At 42.2% G+C, this 19,546-nt stretch overlaps 1 protein-coding gene across 3 annotated transcripts; it reads left to right on the forward strand.

The window, feature by feature from the left end:
• Positions 1 to 221: 221 nt before the first annotated feature.
• LOC110514582 (heterogeneous nuclear ribonucleoprotein R) lies at positions 222 to 19,067 on the forward strand. 3 transcript variants are annotated; one of them, XM_036970705.2, is made up of 11 exons: positions 222 to 305; positions 1,196 to 1,364; positions 1,480 to 1,598; positions 1,742 to 1,849; positions 15,358 to 15,471; positions 15,667 to 15,843; positions 16,669 to 16,804; positions 16,890 to 17,095; positions 17,209 to 17,358; positions 17,449 to 17,570; positions 17,667 to 19,067. In XM_036970705.2, exons 2-11 carry the CDS (start codon positions 1,199 to 1,201, stop codon positions 18,274 to 18,276), a joined length of 1,908 nt encoding a protein of 635 aa, XP_036826600.1. In that variant the 5' UTR covers positions 222 to 305; positions 1,196 to 1,198; the 3' UTR covers positions 18,277 to 19,067. The 3 variants fall into 3 exon arrangements, with proteins under 3 accessions (XP_036826600.1, XP_036826599.1, XP_036826601.1); XM_036970704.2 differs by having other exon boundaries at positions 229 to 408; XM_036970706.2 differs by having other exon boundaries at positions 243 to 301.
• The last annotated feature ends 479 nt before the right edge of the window (positions 19,068 to 19,546 follow it).

Genomic DNA, 19,546 nt, shown 5'->3' on the forward strand with positions numbered 1-19,546 from the left:
AAAACTGCACAGAATTTGTCACATTCCGTTCAGTACGTTTATACTGTAATTCAATCACAGCATTGTGCAGTATCGAAATCCAAATATGTCCTTATTTTGAGTGTATAGATACAGTCATTGATGTACAATACCTAGGCGTTCTGTCTGGAAATATGGGACTTTTATTGGTGGAAAGTAATGTCAATCTGCGATTAACCACTTCGATTGGTTAAGATTGTGAGGTTCTACGTAGTTAGGTGGGGGCGTACTCCTTCGTCGCCGAGTGGTGTGCGAGCGACTGGGCCGTCTCGAAAACTGTCTCGTGGGTAGACTCAAACATATTATTGATATTGACCATAGTGCATATCTATTTTGGTTCATTGTTGAATAATACATTTAACGATACTGTTATATTTCTAGAAAAGATAGGTAAGCGTTTGCTAATTATTCATTTTCACCTCTTTTGGCGGGTGGTTTGTTTGAATGCTGAAAGGTGTCCAGCATGCTAACAAGGCCTAAGCTAGCCCTGTTTTTTTTTTTTCTTGGCAAAGCGTATGAACATTAACGTTATTTTGATTTACATTTTCGTATTTCTAACGCAAAACGTTTATTTTGCTTGGTGTAAATTTTCCAAATTGTGAATTCAGTCGAATTCGTCTAACAATGTAGCTAACTAAATCTAGTTATGTACTGTAGCTAGCTGCAGTAATTGAGCTTGCTATTATTGGAAGGGGGCGGGACGATGTTTAACCAAGAAATACACACCACCAACTAAGCTTGCTTCAACAAAAAACATGTTTGCTAGCTAGCATAGTCATTGTTTTTGTTTACTGTCTGTTGGAGTTCACTAACTAGCTTCCTCCCAATATAACCTTACTGTTCACTTGTCCCCAGGTATTTCATTTTTCAGACATCGTGGTTGTCTGCATTAAAATGAATGGTTCAGAATTTCTAGTGTAGTTATAGTATTTTAGCCAATCTGAACTAGCTAGTTGATCTATTTACAATACTTGCAGAGGTTTAGCTAGATTACATGAAGTTACTATTGCAATAGGAAAAAATGTGCCCAATGTATTTTATGAAAGGGAAAGTTTATGTACCATACAAGTTGTTAGTCTTGATCTGTAAAGGGCACCTGAAACATATGTTCTAATGTGGAACATTCTTACTGAAATCTTGTTTTTGTCTTATCTGGTCTTTTCCCCTTTCTCTCAAGAGAATGGCTGCTGCCGCTGAGGTGAATGGTACTTCTGCCCTGGTGAGGGAGGAAGAGGAGCCTATGGAAGTCACTGCCGAAGGCGAGCACACAGAGAACTACCAGACACTCATCGACGCTGGACTGCCTCAGAAAGTGGCCGAGAGTCTCGACAACGTATTCTCAACTGGTGGGGAATCGGTCATACAATCCGTTTTCCAAAGAAGCGTGATGATATTGCTTGAGGTTCCATGAAGGGGAGAAAGGCCAGGTTGTAATGTTAGGAATCTGTCTTGTACCCTCAGGCTTGGTGGCGTACGCTGACCTGGATGAGAGGGCCATTGATGCTCTGCGGGAGTTCAATGAAGAGGGAGCGCTGTCTGTACTGTTGCAGTTCAAAGAAAGTGACCTGTCCCATGTGCAGGTGAGTTACAGGGGGAGAGGAATGAATACAAGTCAGTTTGGATGATGATGCATTAGTCAGAAGTTGACATGGAGGGGGCTATTTATTTCCTTCTGCTCATAACACCAATACATGAATCATCTGTCCTGTGGTTTGCTTTCTAGAACAAAAGTGCTTTCCTTTGTGGAGTCATGAAGACGTACAGACAGAGGGAAAAGCAGGGAAGTAAAGTACAAGAATCCACCAAGGGTCCCGATGAGTCCAAGATCAAGGTAAAGATATTTTTTTTAGATCAGTGTAGACCAGCTCCCCAGAGACTTTTATTGCAGGTTTGGTGATGACATGGCCTAATAGACCAACGGAAGTGTCTGTTTTATGCTAAATAAATTCCCAAATGTTTCATAAAAACACATTCTCTGTAATCCTGTATGCACTGACCGGCCATGCATGATTGTTGCTGACACTGATGTTCAGATAATTCAATTGTTTATAATGCTCAGCACTCAACTCAAACAGTGGTGTGTAGCCTAGTGTACTTTTGCATTTTAGTAATTTAGCAGATGCTATTATCCAGAGTGATTTACAGTAAGTAGTGAGTGTATACTGTTTGATTTTTTTTAACTTTTTTTTTTTACTGGTCCCCTGTGGGAATTGAACCCACAACCCTGGTGTTGGAAGCGCCATGCTTTACCACATGGGGCCACTAGCTGCTGGAAAAGTCATTCAAAGCCTATACTTATTGCTCAAGATGTAACTTTCCAGGGCTGTTTCCCAAAAGTGTTGTAGCACTAACATCTTAATTCCATTGAAACTAAATGGACGAAAGATGATCTTAGTACTACGATGCTTTTATGAAACCCTGCCCTGTGCGACTATTTTTGCCATGTAATGTTAATACAAAATCGGACAACCCCATAGTAGAATAGTTTACCTATTTACTTAGTCGGCTTGTAGTTTTCTATTCGAGATAAATATGCTTGTCAATGCACAACAATTCTTAATGGCTCTGCCATTTACTGGTTGCTGAAATTCTAATACCTAATTTCAGGTTGACAAAACAAAGTATAGTGTAGAGAATCATCTAAACCGCTGTGAAATATACTTTACGTAACCAAAAATGTAGTATTTTCAGCTGTTTGAAGCTGGTGTACAAAAGTGAAAGACACAAATGAAACTTTAATGAAAAATACACCTGAAAATCACTCATTCCTTTAATTTACAGTGTTTATATAACACTGGAAACAATATTTTTTTTGTGATCAAATGTTCCATTTTGGTGTTTATAATAAGGTTGGTAGCAACATGAAAAACTGTTGTGGGGATCTATTGCAGCTCAAGTCGACGACAAAATTGGCAATGCTCTCTGGGCTGGCTGGCTAGTTAGCTAGGTATGTAGCAAGCAAATGTAGCTACTCACAATACCATAGACAATATCAGCATGTAAAGTAGCTAGTTAGCTTTAAAATCGCCTAAACAAACTACAGTCTAAAATCTCTAATGTTCAACCTAGACAGATGTGCCTCACAGTGAGGTCTTACATTTACAACAGCAGATACACTATATATAAGTATTTGGAGATCACTTCAAATTAGTGGATTCCGCTATTTTAGCCGTTGCTAAACCATTGCTGACAGGTGTATAAAATCGAGCACACAGTAGTCTCCATAGACAAACATTGGCAGTAGAATGGCCTTACTGAAATGCTCAGTGACTTTTAACGTGCCACTGTCATAGGATATCACCTTTCCAACAAGTCAGTTTGTAAAATTTCTACCTTGCTAGAGCTGCCCCGGTCAACTGTAAGTGCTGTTAATGTGAAGTGGAAATGTCTAGGCGCAACAACGGCTCAGCAGCGAAGTGGTAGACCACACAAGCTCACAGAACAGGACCACTGAGAGCTGAAGCATGTATAAAAACTTTTTTTTTTTAAATAATGCCTTCCCTCGATTGCAACACTCAATACCGAGTTCCAAACTGCGTCTGGAAGCAATGTCAACACATTAACTGTGGCTGCAGTGGCGTAAAGTTTGGCGCCCAATATCCGTGCCCGATCTTACTAATGCTCTTGTGGCTGAATGGAAGCAAGTCTCTGCAACAATGTTCCAATGTCTAGTGGAATGCCTTCCCAGAACAGTGAAGTCTGTTATTGCAGCAAAGGGTGGTGGGCAACTCCATATTAATACTCATGATTTTGGAATGAGATGTTCGGGCGAGCAGGTGTAGGTAGTCCTGAGGCATGGTCCTAGGGCTCAGGTCCTCAGAGGGAGAGAAAAAGAGGGAGAGAGAGAATTAGAGAGGGTGTACTTAAATTCACACAGGACACCGGATAAGACAGGAGAAATGTTCCAGATATAACAGACTGACCCTAGCCCCGCAACACACAAACTACTGCAGCATAAATACTAGAGGCTAAGACAGGAGGGGTCAGGTGACACTGACCCCGTTTGACGATACCCCCAGACGGGTCTTGAATAAAGACTTCAATAAAGACTTAAAGGTTGAGACGGAGTCTGCATCTCTCTCACATAGTAGCCGTATTTAGCACTAACTGAAGTTTATTTAGTGCTTTAGTCAGAAAGTAGAGCATTGCAGTAGTCTAACCTAGAAGTGACAAAAGCATGGATATATTTTTCTGCGTCATTTTTGGACAAAGTTAAAGATTTTTGCAATGTTACGTAGATGGGGGGAAAAAAGCTGTCCTTGAAACAGTCTTGATGTGTTCGTCAAAAGAGAGATCAGGGTCCAGAGTAACGCTGAGGTCCTTCAGTTTTTTTCATTTGAGACGACTGTCCAACCATCAAGATGAATTGTCAGATTCAACAGAAGATCTCTTTTTCTTGGTACCTAGAACAAGCATATCTGTTTTGTTTGAGTTTGAAAGCAGAACATTTGCCGCCATCCACTTCCTTATGTCTGAAACACCAGCTTCTAGGGAGGGAAATTTTGGGGCTTCACCATGTTTCATCGAAATGTACAGCTGTGTGTCATCCGCATAGCAGTGAAAGTTAACATTGTTTCCGAATGACATCACCGAGAGGTAAATATATATATATATATATTGCTCAAAAAAATAAAGGGAACACTTAAACACACTTAAACAACACAATGTAACTCCAAGTCAATCACACTTCTGTGAAATCAAACTGTCCACTTAGGAAGCAACACTGACAATAAATGTCACATGTTGTTGTGCAAATGGAATAGAAAACAGGTGGAAATTATAGGCATTTAGCAAGACACCCCCAATGAAGGAGTGGTTCTGCAGGTGGGGACCACAGACCTCTTCTCAGTTCCTATCCTTCCTGGCTGATGTTTTGGTCACTTTTGAATGCTGGCAATGCTTTCACTCTAGTGGTAGCATGAGACTGAGTCTACAACCCACACAAGTGGCTCAGGTAGTGAGCTCATCCAGGATGGCACATCAATGCGAGATGTGACAAGGTTTGCTGTGTCTGTCAGCGTAGTGTCCAGAGCATGGAGGCGCTACCAGGAGACAGGCCAGTACATCAGGAGACGTGGAGGAGGCCGTAGGAGGGCAACAACCCAGCAGCAGGACCGCTACCTCCGCCTTTGTGCAAGGAGGAGCAGGAGGAGCACTGCCAGAGCCCTGCAAAATGACCTCCAGCAGGCCACACATGTGCATGTGTCTGCTCAAATGGTCAGAAAACAGACTCCATGAGGGTGGTATGAGGGCCCGACGTCAACAGGTGGGGGTTGTGCTTACAGCCAACACCGTGCAGGACGTTTGGCATTTGCCAGAGAACACCAAGATTGGCAAATTCGCCACTGGCGCCCTGTGCTCTTCACAGATGAAAGCAGGTTCACACTGAGCACGTGGCAGTCTGGAGATGCCGTGGAGAACGTTCTGCTGCCTGCAACATCCTCCAGCATGAACGGTTTGGCGGTGGGTCAGTCATGGTGTGGGGTGGCATTTCTTTGGGGGGCCGCACAGCCCTCCATGTGTTCGCCAGAGGTAGCCTGACTGCCATTAGGTACCGAGATGAGATCCTCAGACCCCTTGTGAAACCATATGCTGGTGTGGTTGGCCTTGGGTTCCTCCTAATGCAAGACAATGCTAGACCTCATGTGGCTGGAGTGTGTCAGCAGTTCCTGCAAGAGGAAGGCATTGATGCTATGGGCTGGCCCGCCCGTTCCCCAGACCTGAATCCAATTGAGCACATCTGGGACATCATGTCTCGCTCCATCCAGCAACGCCACGTTGCACCACAGACTGTCCAGGAGTTGGCAGATGCTTTAGTCCAGGTCTGGGAGGAGATCCCTCAGGAGACCATCCGCCACCTCATCAGGAGCATGCCCAGGCGTTGTAGGGAGGACATACAGGCACGTGGAGGCCACACACACTACTGAGCCTCATTTTGACTTGTTTTAAGGACATTACATCAAAGTTGGATCAGGCTGTAGTGTGATTTTCCACTTTAATTTTGAGTGTGACTCCAAATCCAGACCTCCATGGGTTTGATACATTTCATTTCCATTGATAATTTGTGTGATTTTGTTGCCAGCACATTCAATTTAAAGAAAAAAGTATTTAATAAGAATATTTCATTCATTCAGATCTAGGATGTGTTATTTAAATGTTCCCTTTGTTTTTTTGAGCAGTGTATATAGTGAAAACAATAGTCCTACAACGGAGCTTTGAGGAACACCGAAATTTACAGTTGATTTGTCAGAGGACAAACCATCCAGAGACTAACTGATATCTTTCCGACAGATAAGATCTAAACCAGGCCAGAAGTTGTCCATGTAGACCAATTTGTGTTTCCAATCTCTCCTAAAGAATGTGGTGCTCGATGGTATCAAAAGCAGCACTAAGGTCTAGGAGCACGAGGACTGATACAGAGCCTCGGTCTGACGCCATTTAAAAGATAATATACCACCTTCACAAGTGCAGTCTCCGTGCTATGATGGGGTCTAAACCAGACTGAAGCGTTTCGTATACGTTGTTTGTCTTCAGGAAGGCAAGTGAGTTGTGGGCAACAGCTTTTTCAAAACAAATTGAGAGGAATGGGAGACTTGATACAGACTGATAGTTTTTAAAATATTTTTGGGGTCAAGGTTTGGCTTTTTGAAGAGGCTTTATTATTGCCACTTTTAGTGAGTTTGGTACACATCCGGTGGATAAAGAGCTGTTTATTATGGTCAACATAGGAGACCAAGCACTGGAAGCGGCTCTTTCAGTAGTTTAGTTGGAATAGGGTATGCAGCTTGAAGGTTTAGAGGCCATGATTATTTTCATCAGTTTATCAGTCAACTGAAGTAAAGTCATTAGACCTCATTTATGGATTTAATTTGACTGGCCATGGGTGAGCCTGGGAGGGCATAGGCTCACACACTGGGGAGCCAGGCCCAGCCAATACAAATACATTTTTCTGCACAAAAGGACTTTATTACAGATAGAAATACTCCTCAGTTTAATCAGCTGTCCGAGTGGCTGGTCTCGGACAATCTCGTGGGTGAAGAAGCCAGACGTGGAGGTCCTGGGCTGTCGTGGTTACAAGTGGGCATGCTAGGTTACACGTAGGCTGGTGTGGTGTCATATTATCTAAATCAATGCTGGGAGGTGGCTTATGGTGCACATTGTGAGAAATAAGCTTTTTGTTTATATGGAACATTTAATATTTTATTTCAGCTCAAGACTTTACATGTTGTTTTTGTTCAGTATGTATTTTTATATATATATAATATATATATATATATATATATATATATATATATATATATATATATATATATATATATATATGATCAAGGCTGTTCAATATTCTGTGCAGATTATTATAGCAATTGTGAAGATCTCCACAGACCTACCACCTTTGCATGCTGTCTTGAACATGCACACTTTCTATGATTTACATTTAGTTACAGTAACCTCAAAGTGGCCATGGATGTTTTACTAATGTTAAGGTTGAATAAATACTGTTACATTAGTTTAAGAGACTTAACTTTAGTATTTTTACTGTATTACAAAAGTAAAATTGAATTGTGTTTGGTTGGCAACTAGTGTTGAGCAATTATTGCTTTTTGAGGGCGGTTCAATTATATAAATTATTTGTAAAATTCTGACATTAAATGCACTAGGGATGCACGATATACCAGTGAACATATCGGAATCGGCCGACAAAAATGCCAACGTCGGTATTGGTCCGATGTCTATTTTAACGACGTGCAAAACCGATGTCAATGCTGACGTGCATACCTACAGCATTCCTAACCTAGCCCACAATGTCTGCTGTGTGGATTGAGCAGTCATTTGAAAGAGTAAGAACATTTCAGCGAGACAACTCAAAGGCGAAATCCATTAAAGCCAAGATAATGGAATTCATTGCCCTTGACAATCAACTGTCGTGGGTGATGTTGTCTTTCCCCGACTGGTCGAGCACCGGTACACGAAGCAATAAAATGGGGTATCAGTCCACTTGGTGACACCCACAACACAACTGTGACGAGTTTATGCAAATATTAACATTGTTGCTGATATCGCTGGACTGTGACTGTGAAATCACATTCCCAGTCCGCCTATTTGGTGTAATGACATTCATATTGCACTGTACAGCTTTACCTAGTGTTTGGGGATCAATGAAATGGGGTATCAGTCTACTCAATACCCAATATATTTTTTCCCAATGTTATCAGATTCCCAAACATTCACGCAGTATTTTTCCTCTGGAAAAGTGTTCAATACCCACAGGTTGACAAATGTAGCTCAATTCAGTTGTTTCAGAGTCCCGTAATAAGAGCTACGACACTAATGTTCTCTGGGTAGAACGATACCCAATGTCATTGATCCACAATTAGGGTTGCAAAGGTTTAGAAACTTTCTGGAAATTTTCCATGGGTAGTTAAGCCTGGGAATTTTGGGGATTTTGCTTAAATTCCTCAAAAAGGTTAGCATGTAAAAGTGAACCTTTTTTGTGGTATACACAAGGCAATTCTAGGTCTTGTGGCATGTTTTAGTTAAACTATCCCCAATTCAGTGAAATTGCAAACCTCTGCATGCACAGTGCACTCTTCCATCACATGTACAGCTGATTCTCAAGATCTTCCACACTATGAGATGCTATTGAGCCCAAACCACTACACTGTCTGAGCTAAGGACTGCATGCTCTCTGGTAAGTTTTGTTTATAATAATGGGTGGGGTGAATATATTTTATGAATTTTTTTTTGGTAACTAGTAAATAGTAGCCTACAGCAAAGTGAGTTTAAATCATTTCTAACTTGTTAACAATTTCTGCTAGTTAGTTTTTGCTACCATGTGGGTTTTAACTTGCTCGAGCCTGCTAAGTGTTTCCATAAATGTTTAATTTAAATGTTTTTATCTTACAAAGGAGTTATTTGAATCTAACTGCTTAACTCTTTATCTGTACATGAAATTGTATATCTTTTTTTATCTTTACAGCAAAATGCTACGGGCACTATCTGTGTGGAGACAGTTTGCTGCAGCTAATGTAGAAGGAAAAGCAGTGTACATTTGCAAATACTGTGCCGAATCATATGTGAATAATGAAAAAAGATGCAGAATCATTTGTCAGTGCATAAAGGTCCCTCAGCGCTCACAACAAGCAACCTCTGACAAAAGTCTCTACTTCTATTTGAGGTGACAATGATGAATCAGACACCTTATCGATAGCAACAGCTTATGGTCCTCCTGGAATCAGATGTTTTTTTGACTCGATGGAGGAACGTAGTCAGAGAAATGCTGATGAGTGTCTTGCACGAGCTGTGTATGCAACTGGTCCATCTCTGCTCACAGGCAATATGTATTGGAAGAGATATCAGAATGTTCTTTGCCCAGCATATACCCCTCCAAACAGACATACTTTATCTACTAATTTGCTGGATGTGGAGTTCAACAGAGTTCAAGCAAATCATAGAGAAAGCAATCATCTCTAACGGGTGGTTGAATGTTTGTGGGCAAGGAATAATTAACTTAATCTCCACCCCTCATCCAGAGTTCTACAAGAGTACAGATACAAGGGACAACAGACACACCGGTCTCTACATTTGCAGATGAGCTCAAGGCAGTCATCAATGACCTTGGATCACAGAAGGTATTTGCACTGGTGACAGACAATGCTGCGAACATGAAGGCTGCTTGGTCTAAAGTGGAGGAGTCCTACCATCACATCACACCATTGGCTGTGCTGCTCATGCATTGAATCTGCTCCTCAAGGAGCATCAAGGAAATGGTTAGGTATGTGAAGGGTCATCAAGTTCTAGCAACAATCTACCTCACCAAGCAAAGTGAGAAGAATAAGAACACCACATTGAAGCTACACAGCAACACCCATTGGGGTGGTGTTGTCATGTTTGACAGTCTCCTGGAGGGGAAGGAGTCCAAGAAATGGCCATATCACAGTCTGCCGATATGGACAGCCCCATCAAGAGGATCCTCCTGGATTATGTGTTTTGGGAGAGGGTGGTAAAGCAGCCTGAAACTCCTGAAACCTATAGCAGTAGCCATTTCACGGATTGAGGGAGACAATGCCATCCTGTCTGATGTTTCTGCATGCAGATGTAAGGGAAGAAATCTGTACTGCCCTGCCCACTTCCTCCAAGCAGAGGGAACTGCAGGTCTGAAATGCATCAAAAAGCGTGCTGACTTCTGCCTGAAGCCCATACATGCCGCAGCGTACATGTCGGACCCCAGTATGCTGGTGAGATCAACAAGGCCTATGGTGTCATCACTACCGTTGGTGGCCATCCGGGTACATTTTTGGGCTTTTTGAGCCTGACAACGAGCTATCCTCAACAAGGTTAGAAAGTGACTGTGAAGTTGAGGCCTCAGTCTGATGTTCAAGAGGTGGACATTGAGGAGGTCCAGAGAGAAGATATGGAAGCTTGAAAGGAAGACAACCTACACTATAATTTTACAGATGTATGTTAAAAATGTTTTTGGGAGATTCAATGGATCATATTCCCTTTTGTTGTTCAGTGAAATCATCCCATGTGAAGAGTCAACTCATTTAATTCAAGTTCAATTCGTAACTAAAAATATTTGTATTTCTATTCGAAGGATTTCATAATTTGCAATTGTCTACTTATAAGGTAAAAGGTTTCTGTCTCCATATGATATGGTAAATATATCCAATGTAGATTTAAAAAAAAAAAAAGTTTTACATTTTAAATGCTATTAATATTAATTCCCATATATTCCCACGGAAATGTTCCACCTCTGTGTAATGTGTAACCTTATCCACAATCCATAGGTAAGGCTGTACAGTGAGATAAGTATGCCCCCATTGCAATTCTAAGGTATAATATACATCCAGTGTGATTTTAACAGAATTTTGTCAAATTAACAAATTATTAACTTTTTGTTTAACATTCCAGCCCCGTTTAGCATGATCTATTCAATTGTGGCATAATTCTACTATTTGTTTTCATTTTCATTACTGTCAATGTATTTTGTTGGCATTTACGTGTGTAACCTTTATTTAACTAGGCAAGTCAGTTAAAAAAAAAAATATTTACAACTATTTAACTGTAATAGAATGCTTAAAAGGCTGCTAAAATTAAGTCTTAGTATAGTTTATTTTGGCAAGGAAAATATCAGATATTAGTATGTCATATATATATATATATATATACACACACACACTGCTCAAATAACACATCCTAGATCTGAATGAAATATTGTTATTACATTTTTCTTTACATAGTTGAATGTGCTGACAACAAAATCACACACAAATTATCAATGGAAATCAAATTTATCAACCCATGGATGTCTGGATTTGGAGTCACACTCAAAATTAAAGTGGAAAACCACACTACAGGCTGATCCAACTTTGATGTAATGTCCTTAAAACAAGTCAAAATGAGGCTCAGTAGTGTGTGTGGCCTCCACGTGCCTGTATGACCTCCCTACAACGCCTGGGCATGCTCCTGATGAGGTGGTGGATGGTCTCCTGAGGGATCTCCTCCCAGACCTGGACTAAAGCATCCGCCAACTCCTGGACAGTCTGTGGTGCAACGTGGCGTTGGTGGATGGAGCGAGACATGATGTCCCAGATGTGCTCAATTTGGATTCAGGTCTGGGGAACGGGCGGGCCAGTCCATAGCATCAATGCCTTCCTCTTGCAGGAACTGCTGACACACTCCAGCCACATGAGGTCTAGCATTGTCTTGCATTAGGAGGAACCCAGGGCCAACCGCACCAGCATATGGTCTCTCAAGGGGTCTGAGGATCTCATCTCGGTACCTAATGGCAGTCAGGCTACCTCTGGCGAACACACGGAGGGCCCCCCTAAAGAAATGCCAACCCACACCATGACTGACCCACCGCCAAACCGGTCATGCTGGAGGATGTTACAGGCAGCAGAACGTTCTCCACGGCATCTCCAGACTGTCACGTCTGTCACGTGCTCAGTGTGAACCTGCTTTCATCTATGAAGAGCACAGGGCGCCAGTGGCGAATTTGCCAATCTTGGTGTTCTCTGGCAAATGCCAAACGTCCTGCATGGTGTTTGGCTGTAAGCACAACCCCCACCTGTTGACGTCGGGCCCTCATACCACCCTCATGGAGTCAGTTTCTGACCGTTTGAGCAGACACATGCACATTTGTGGCCTGCTGGAGGTAATTTTGCAGGGCTCTGGCAGTGCTTCTCCTGCTCCTCCTTGCACAAAGGCGGAAGTAGCGATCCTGCTGCTGGGTTGTTGCCCTCCTACAGCCTCCTCCACATCTCCTGATGTACTGGCCTGTCTCCTGGTAGCACCTCCATGCTCTGGACACTACGCTGACAGACACAGCAAACCTTCTTGCCACAGCTCGCATTGATGTGCCATCCTGGATGAGCTGCACTACCTGAGCCACTTGTGTGGGTTGTAGACTCTGTCTCATATTACCACTAGAGTGAAAGCACCGCCAAGCATAAAAAAATGACCAAAACATCAGTCAGGAAGCATAGGAACTGAGAAGTGGTCTGTGGTCCCTACCAGCAGAACCACTCCTTTATTGGGGGTGTCTTGCTAATTGCCTATAATTTCCATCTGTTGTCTATTCTATTTGCACAACAGCATGTGAAATGTATTGTCAATCAGTGTTGCTTCCTAAGTGGACAGTTTGATTTCACAGAAGTGTGATTGACTTGGAGTTACATTGTGTTGTTTAAGTGTTCCCTTTCATTTTTTGAGCTATGTATGTGTGTGTGTGTGTATGTGTATATATATATATATATATATATATATATATATATATATATATATATACATACATACATACACACACACACACACACACACACACACACACACACACACACACACACTCTCTCTCTCACTCTCTCTCTCCTCTAAATCAAATTGGCTATGCATGGCCTGTGTGCAAGGGTCTAGGAAACATTGTATCAACTTGGTCCGTTCTGAAGCTTGTGCTAGCAAACTTGCAACGTTGTGTAAAATAGTCTGGTCCCTCAGTTTCCAGCGCCAGTGAGCTCTGGACAGACACAGCTGTAGGCTATTTGCGCGAATGATAAGAAGTAATCTGGTAGGCCTATTTTTGACATTTTCCACGGAATCAGAACATGACTAATTGTTTTTTATTACGCTGAGTGGTTATCAAAGTTTTTAGGAACTATTGTCATTCTCAACTCTGTCTTAACTTGCCACCACTGTGGAGCGTCTCAATCAGAAAGACTTTCAGATCTGCACATTTATGGCCCTACATTTGCGAGCAGGCCAGGTAGCCTGCATAATCAGGTGCGCGTCCTTACTCGACATTGGCAGGAGCGTTACAAATAAAAATCAATAATAAATTGACAACTTGTAAATGGAACGGAATATACGTATTCCTCACAAGTGTAGCCTAGGTTGTGCGCCGCAAACAACTTGTCCATACTGACAATGAGAACTGTAAAAGACTAATAATATATTGAATGCATTAACATAAATTACCGTTACCAAACAAATGTTGTAAATTAGAAATTAAATTAATTAATGGTAAATGTACTGCTGGTGTGTAGTCCCCACAATGGATTAGTCCACTGAGACAGGAGTGAATCAGACCAGTGTCTCCTGTGCCATAATTTATTTGCGACTGCTCGACTAAAAGAATCTTAGTCGCCCAACAACCTGTCGACTAAATGGAGTCAGCCCTACCAACAATCAATCACTTAAGTCATGTGTTTTCCAGTAGAGCTTCCTAGCGATGCAACTACTTCATCCCTCTCGATCACGCATTCTCTCTTCTCGTTTTCCAGACAAGTAGGCATGCAATAGATTATGGTCATTGTAGTTAATTACCACTTATCTGTGCTAAACTATGTTGAATATTGGCCTGTTGGAAACTCCCTACTACATATCACAGTTAGGGCTACATCTGATTTTATCTCTAGAAAAACTACAGTCGGAAAATGCGCATTGGGCAAAAGAAATGGAATTCAAATAAGTGAACTGACATCAGTCAATTAGTTAAATGGAAAATATCTCTCAGCACCATTGACCACGCAACCAAATATCAACATTTTTAAAGGAGATGTTTCATTCTTGAGCCACTGTCTTAATCCTACTCTTTTTTTATTTTTGATTTAGTTGGAGATGTGAATCAGGGCTCAACATTACGGCTTGCCTGGGGCAAGGAAATAAGTAAATGGTTGGACAACCAGAGTGTGTGTGTATCATTTTTCATTCAGAATGAACAAGTAAAAAATCACTGTTCAAACTATTACCCCGAACAGAATTGGATCAGGCAGGGCAGTGCATGGTTGACATTCTGAGTAAATTACGTATAGGTTATAGCAAGTAGGAATATCTCATGTTGTATTTACACAAAGCAAGAGAACAATGTAGGTAGAGGTAAGAGTATTACCAAAGCAGTGCAAACTTGTTTTTTTCTCTCTTGAATGTCGGATATTCTGGGCCAATAGCTAAATTACATTTTATAGTGGACACTCCAGTGTCTTGTTGTAAAAGCTCAAATTGTGTATATATTTTTTTTCTCCATTTGGTATTGGGACATGGCCTATTAACCCAGTTTCAGTTTAGCGCGGTAGGAGAAATTTAGCATGCATTATCTCAAAGTTTTAAGTTGTTTTTGGAGAGCGTGCGAGAGAACACAATAGCGAGATATACAAATCTAATGAGAAATTTGAACAAACCTTAGTTGACCATCATTATAAAACAGAAATGATGCATGCTTGGCTGGGGGGGGAAATCCCTCCTTGCTGTTGTGAATCAAATGACCAAAAGCCTAATCCTACTATCTGAAATATCCATAAAAACATCAAGACAAATTTAAAGTTTTGAAGAGTATTTTCCAAAATGTTCTAATAGTATCTAAAGTTGTAGCACAATAGCTATTGATGACTTCCCAAATGCTATACAGGCCTAAATAGTGTCATTGATGATCTGTGACTTATATAAAGTATGCTTACATTTCCTCTGTTAAACCTACCCTTTTTGAAATGGCTTCGATAGCAACAATTAATATATTTTGGTAAGACATCTTTCAATCTTTCTCACCCAAGCACATTGGTAGTAGTCGGTGACAAATATCAAAGCTAAGCATGGCTGTGCTCGGTTAACCCTGGATGGGAGACCAGATGGGATAGCTGTAGATGGACTAATTATCTCATAGGAGGTGCTGTCAAACCTATTTTTTTTCTGATTTTGGATATAACGTTGAAGATTTGATGACAAGGTTTGTCTTATGTTGAAAATTGGAAACCATGATGACAATTCTGTGGTTGAAAGTACGCCCTCAAACTTTGTGTTCCCGCTCATGTTGTGTATTGGTTATGCTGACGTCTACATGTTCCCCAGGCTCTGTTGGAGCGGACAGGATACACCTTGGACGTCACCACGGGACAGAGGAAATATGGAGGGCCCCCACCAGAGGAAGTGTTCCAGGGAGCACAGCCTGGGATTGGAACTGAGGTAAAGATGTACCATTTATAACATTGTGGCAAAGCCTATGACTGATAAGAGATGCGTTTGTAAGACTTTGGCCCCAAGAATGGCAACAGACTTTTATAGCAGCATTACAGCAGACTTCCCCTGCTGAAGTATCATGAGCTGATCTGATTACATTGTGGAACCCTCACTGATCTAGGCTCTGTTTTCTGCCTTCAGGTGTTTGTGGGAAAGATCCCCAGAGATCTGTATGAAGACGAGCTGGTGCCATTGTTTGAGAAGGCGGGAACAATCTGGGACCTGAGGCTAATGATGGACCCTCTGTCGGGTCAGAACCGGGGATACGCCTTCATCACCTTCTGCGGCAAGGATGCAGCAGCTGAGGCGGTGAAACTTGTAAGTCCCTGCAGTCAGTCAAGTCTTACTTCACCTTCTAAGAACCAAGCGGCTTGTTTCCCAAACACAGATGAAGCCTAGGCCTTGACTAAAAATCACTTTCAATAGAGAATCTCCATTGTGTTTTTTTTTTTTTTTAGTCTAGGGCAGTGGTTTCCAACCTTTTCCAGATCACATTCTGAGTCAAAATGCAATCTGAGATCTATCGCTCAGATGTTTTTTTTTTTTCATTAAACAGTCCTTCCGCGATGATATTTGTGCAATAGGCTATAGGCCCAATACATTATCACTGCATATTGACTATGCTTGAATTGCCCAGCCAATGTTCTTCTCAGACCATTTTATAATTATATTTGAAAAAATGACATATGATCACACTGCTAATAGATAATTTGTGTTACTTTTTTTTTTACTAGACTGATGGCCTGCATCAGTCTGAGGGGGGGGGGGTGAGGCGAGCAGCGGTGAGGTTGCCTCTCTCCTGACTGTGCTCTCCCTCCCTCTGCTGAGAAAAGGGGACAGTCTTTCAAGTCACACTGTACTATTTCTGTCTCATGCACCAATTCATGTTATTACTCTGATGACCAGAGTGTAATATTCCTCTAAAAATGACAAGCTGCTAATAATAACAACGGAACACTTTGCTATACTCATTAATTGCAGCTTAAGTGGAAGTAGGGAGAATGCACATTTTATGGCTTATAAATGTTGACGGCAGTTCCTCAAGGACAAAACGAGAAAAAAAAGGAAGAAAAAAAGAGGACTGCAGTTCCTCGCAATAAAATGACAGCTCTTAAGCCATCTTAACTCGATTCTTGTTTTCAGTGTGATAACTATGAAATCCGGTCTGGGAAATACCTTGGAGTGTGCATATCTGTCGCAAACAACCGCCTGTTTGTTGGATCTATCCCAAAGAACAAGACCAGAGAGAGCATATTGGAGGACTTTGGCAAAGTCACAGGTCAGAAAGTCATTTTGTTTTATGTTCTGTGGGTTGTCATTGGTCAGATATCAGTCATGTGACGCCAGTCTCCCTCTTCCTCCAGAGGGGCTTCAGGAAGTGATCCTCTACCACCAGCCGGACGACAAGAAGAAGAACCGTGGCTTCTGTTTCCTGGAGTACGAGGACCACAAGTCTGCAGCCCAGGCCCGTCGCCGCCTGATGAGTGGCAAGGTGAAGGTGTGGGGGAACCCGGTCACTGTGGAGTGGGCTGACCCGGTCGCTGAGCCCGACCCAGATGTCATGGCGAAGGTAAGTCATGTCTTGTTCACTCGCTCTCCCACACTCACTCTCTCATTTTACAATGACCTCTCTGCATAAACTGAGATTAATATGGAGTTGAACTGTAATGTTTGTGTCATCAGGTGAAAGTCCTGTTTGTCAGGAAGCTAGCCACCCCGGTCACAGAGGAGCTACTGGAGAAGACCTTCTCTGCGTTTGGAAAGCTGGAGCGGGTGAAGAAGCTCAAAGACTACGCCTTTGTTCACTTTGAGGACAGGGACGCAGCTGTGAAGGTGGGTTACTCTTAGTCCTTATTTTCTCATTTCAAAAAATACAAATGTTTTACCTTTGTATGTGTGATACAAATGTTCTGCTTTCCTCAGGCAATGGCAGAAATGAATGGGAAGGAGCTGGGGGGAGAGGAGATTGAGATAGTCCTGGCCAAGCCCCCTGACAAGAAAAGGAAAGAGAGGCAGGCTCAGCGCCAGACCACCAGAAACCCAGGGTGAGGTCACAGAGAGACTGTGCCTGACTAATATCTGAGTAGATCTCCTGTCATGGGATTACGTTGAACCTTATGTGTTATTCTTGTATTCTGCAGGTATGATGACTATTACTACTACCCACCGCCACGCATGCCTCCACCAGGTAGGGGCAGGGGCCGTGGTGGCAGAGGAGGCGGTGGCTACGCCGCCTACCCCCCAGACTACTACAGCTACGAGGACTACTACGATGACTACTACGGCTACGACTATCATGACTACCGCGGTGGTTACGAGGACCCGTACTACGGTTACGACGATGTGTACAGCATGAGGGGCCGTGGCAGCCGCCCCAGCAGGGGAGGCCCACCCAGGACCCGCGGAGCACAACCCACACGGGGCCGAGGGGGCTATACCCAGAGGGGGCCACCCATCGGCGGGCCCAGGGGTGGCAGAGGAGGGGGCCGTGGGGGACCATTCCAACCACAGAGGGGCCGAGGTACCCGAGGAGCCAGGGGGAACCGCGGGGGCAATGTGGGCGGGAAGAGGAAGGCGGATGTCTTCAACCAGCCTGACTCCAAGCGCCGGCAGATCAACCAGCAGAACTGGGGGTCCCAGCCCATCGCCCAGCAGCCCCTGCAGCAAGGGGCCGACTATTCCGGTAACTATGGTTACAGTAATGACACCCTGGAGTTTTCACAGGATTCTTATGGGCAGCAGTGGAAGTAGACGCATCAAAAAAGGTATTTGGCAAAATAAAAACAAAAAGTACAGGGGGAGAAAACAAGGAGATTGGCGCAATTTTTTTGATTGACTTTTTATTCTTCATCCCTCGCGGAAAAAAAAAAATTCACTGAGAAAAAAATGGACAGACACCCCCAGAATTGGCACATGATTGGCTGGAATTGCATTTTGGCCTGAAGATGTGAATGTAACCGTTTTGCTGAATCATTTCTTACTCTTACGGTTACATGGGACAAATGTCTTAAAACACACATCACTTTTACCTTCCAACATTTTGTTTGTTTATTTTAAAGCCAACAATGAGCATTTTAAATGTGGACAATTCATTTTCAAAAGTCTGAGGACATTAAAATCATGATCTTGCCTTGCAGGAAAGTTTGTGTCCAAGCCCCTCCCTCCCCTACCTGTATTCCCCTTATTTCTGGTTTCTAATAGTGGCATAGTGACTTGCTTGTAAATAATTGCTTATGGCTAGAGCTTCATATTCATTTTTTGCCGTGATGGAGAAAAGAATCCACAGGAAGTAGAAAAATTGAACGTTTTGTAATGTTAAGTGTATGTCAAGCATTTCTAGAGGTAGATCAATTGTGTTTTTTAAAACTGATATTATTATTATTATAACTTCCTATGTTTTCTTTGAACTTGCCCGTTAGTTTGGTTTGGCTTACCTTAAAAGCCATTGCAGTTTGTTCTGATGTTTGTATTTATAACTTTTACGTTTGTTCCGTTTCAATAAAACTCAGTTGAGCATTATTCAATTGTCAGATACCTTCAAATTCAATGGTGTCATTCAGTATTTGAGTCTACTCCTAAACCTACCTCAAATTTCACATTTGGAATGAGATTTTGTCAGCTTTTTGCTCAAAGAATAAATAAAGATTCCAAATGAAATTGTCAAATAGCGAAAGACTGGATGACAGAGAGCACAAATGATGTTTGAATGACTGAATAAAAAAGGATTATAACCCTTTATTTTCCAGGATATGCCACCCTCTTATGATCTGGTAAAGGTTCTAAAGGTATACAAATAAAATAAAAATGAACACAATAGTTGTACATTTTGTACAACGATGCAGAAATTTCTACCTCGCAATCATTTACATTGGACTCTACAGGAAGACCAGAACAACTGAGAATTCAAATACATTCCCCTTCCCTGAAGGCACTGGATCAGTTGCAACTCACCTCCACTCAAACACCATGAGGCCCAATTATTCAGTAATTTCTTATTACAGACTGGGAACCTCCAAAGGAT

The sequence above is a fragment of the Oncorhynchus mykiss genome, chromosome 30 (genome assembly GCF_057628025.1).
Source record: "Oncorhynchus mykiss isolate SJ-2025 chromosome 30, ASM5762802v1, whole genome shotgun sequence".
Classification (NCBI taxonomy): Eukaryota; Metazoa; Chordata; class Actinopteri; order Salmoniformes; family Salmonidae; genus Oncorhynchus; species Oncorhynchus mykiss.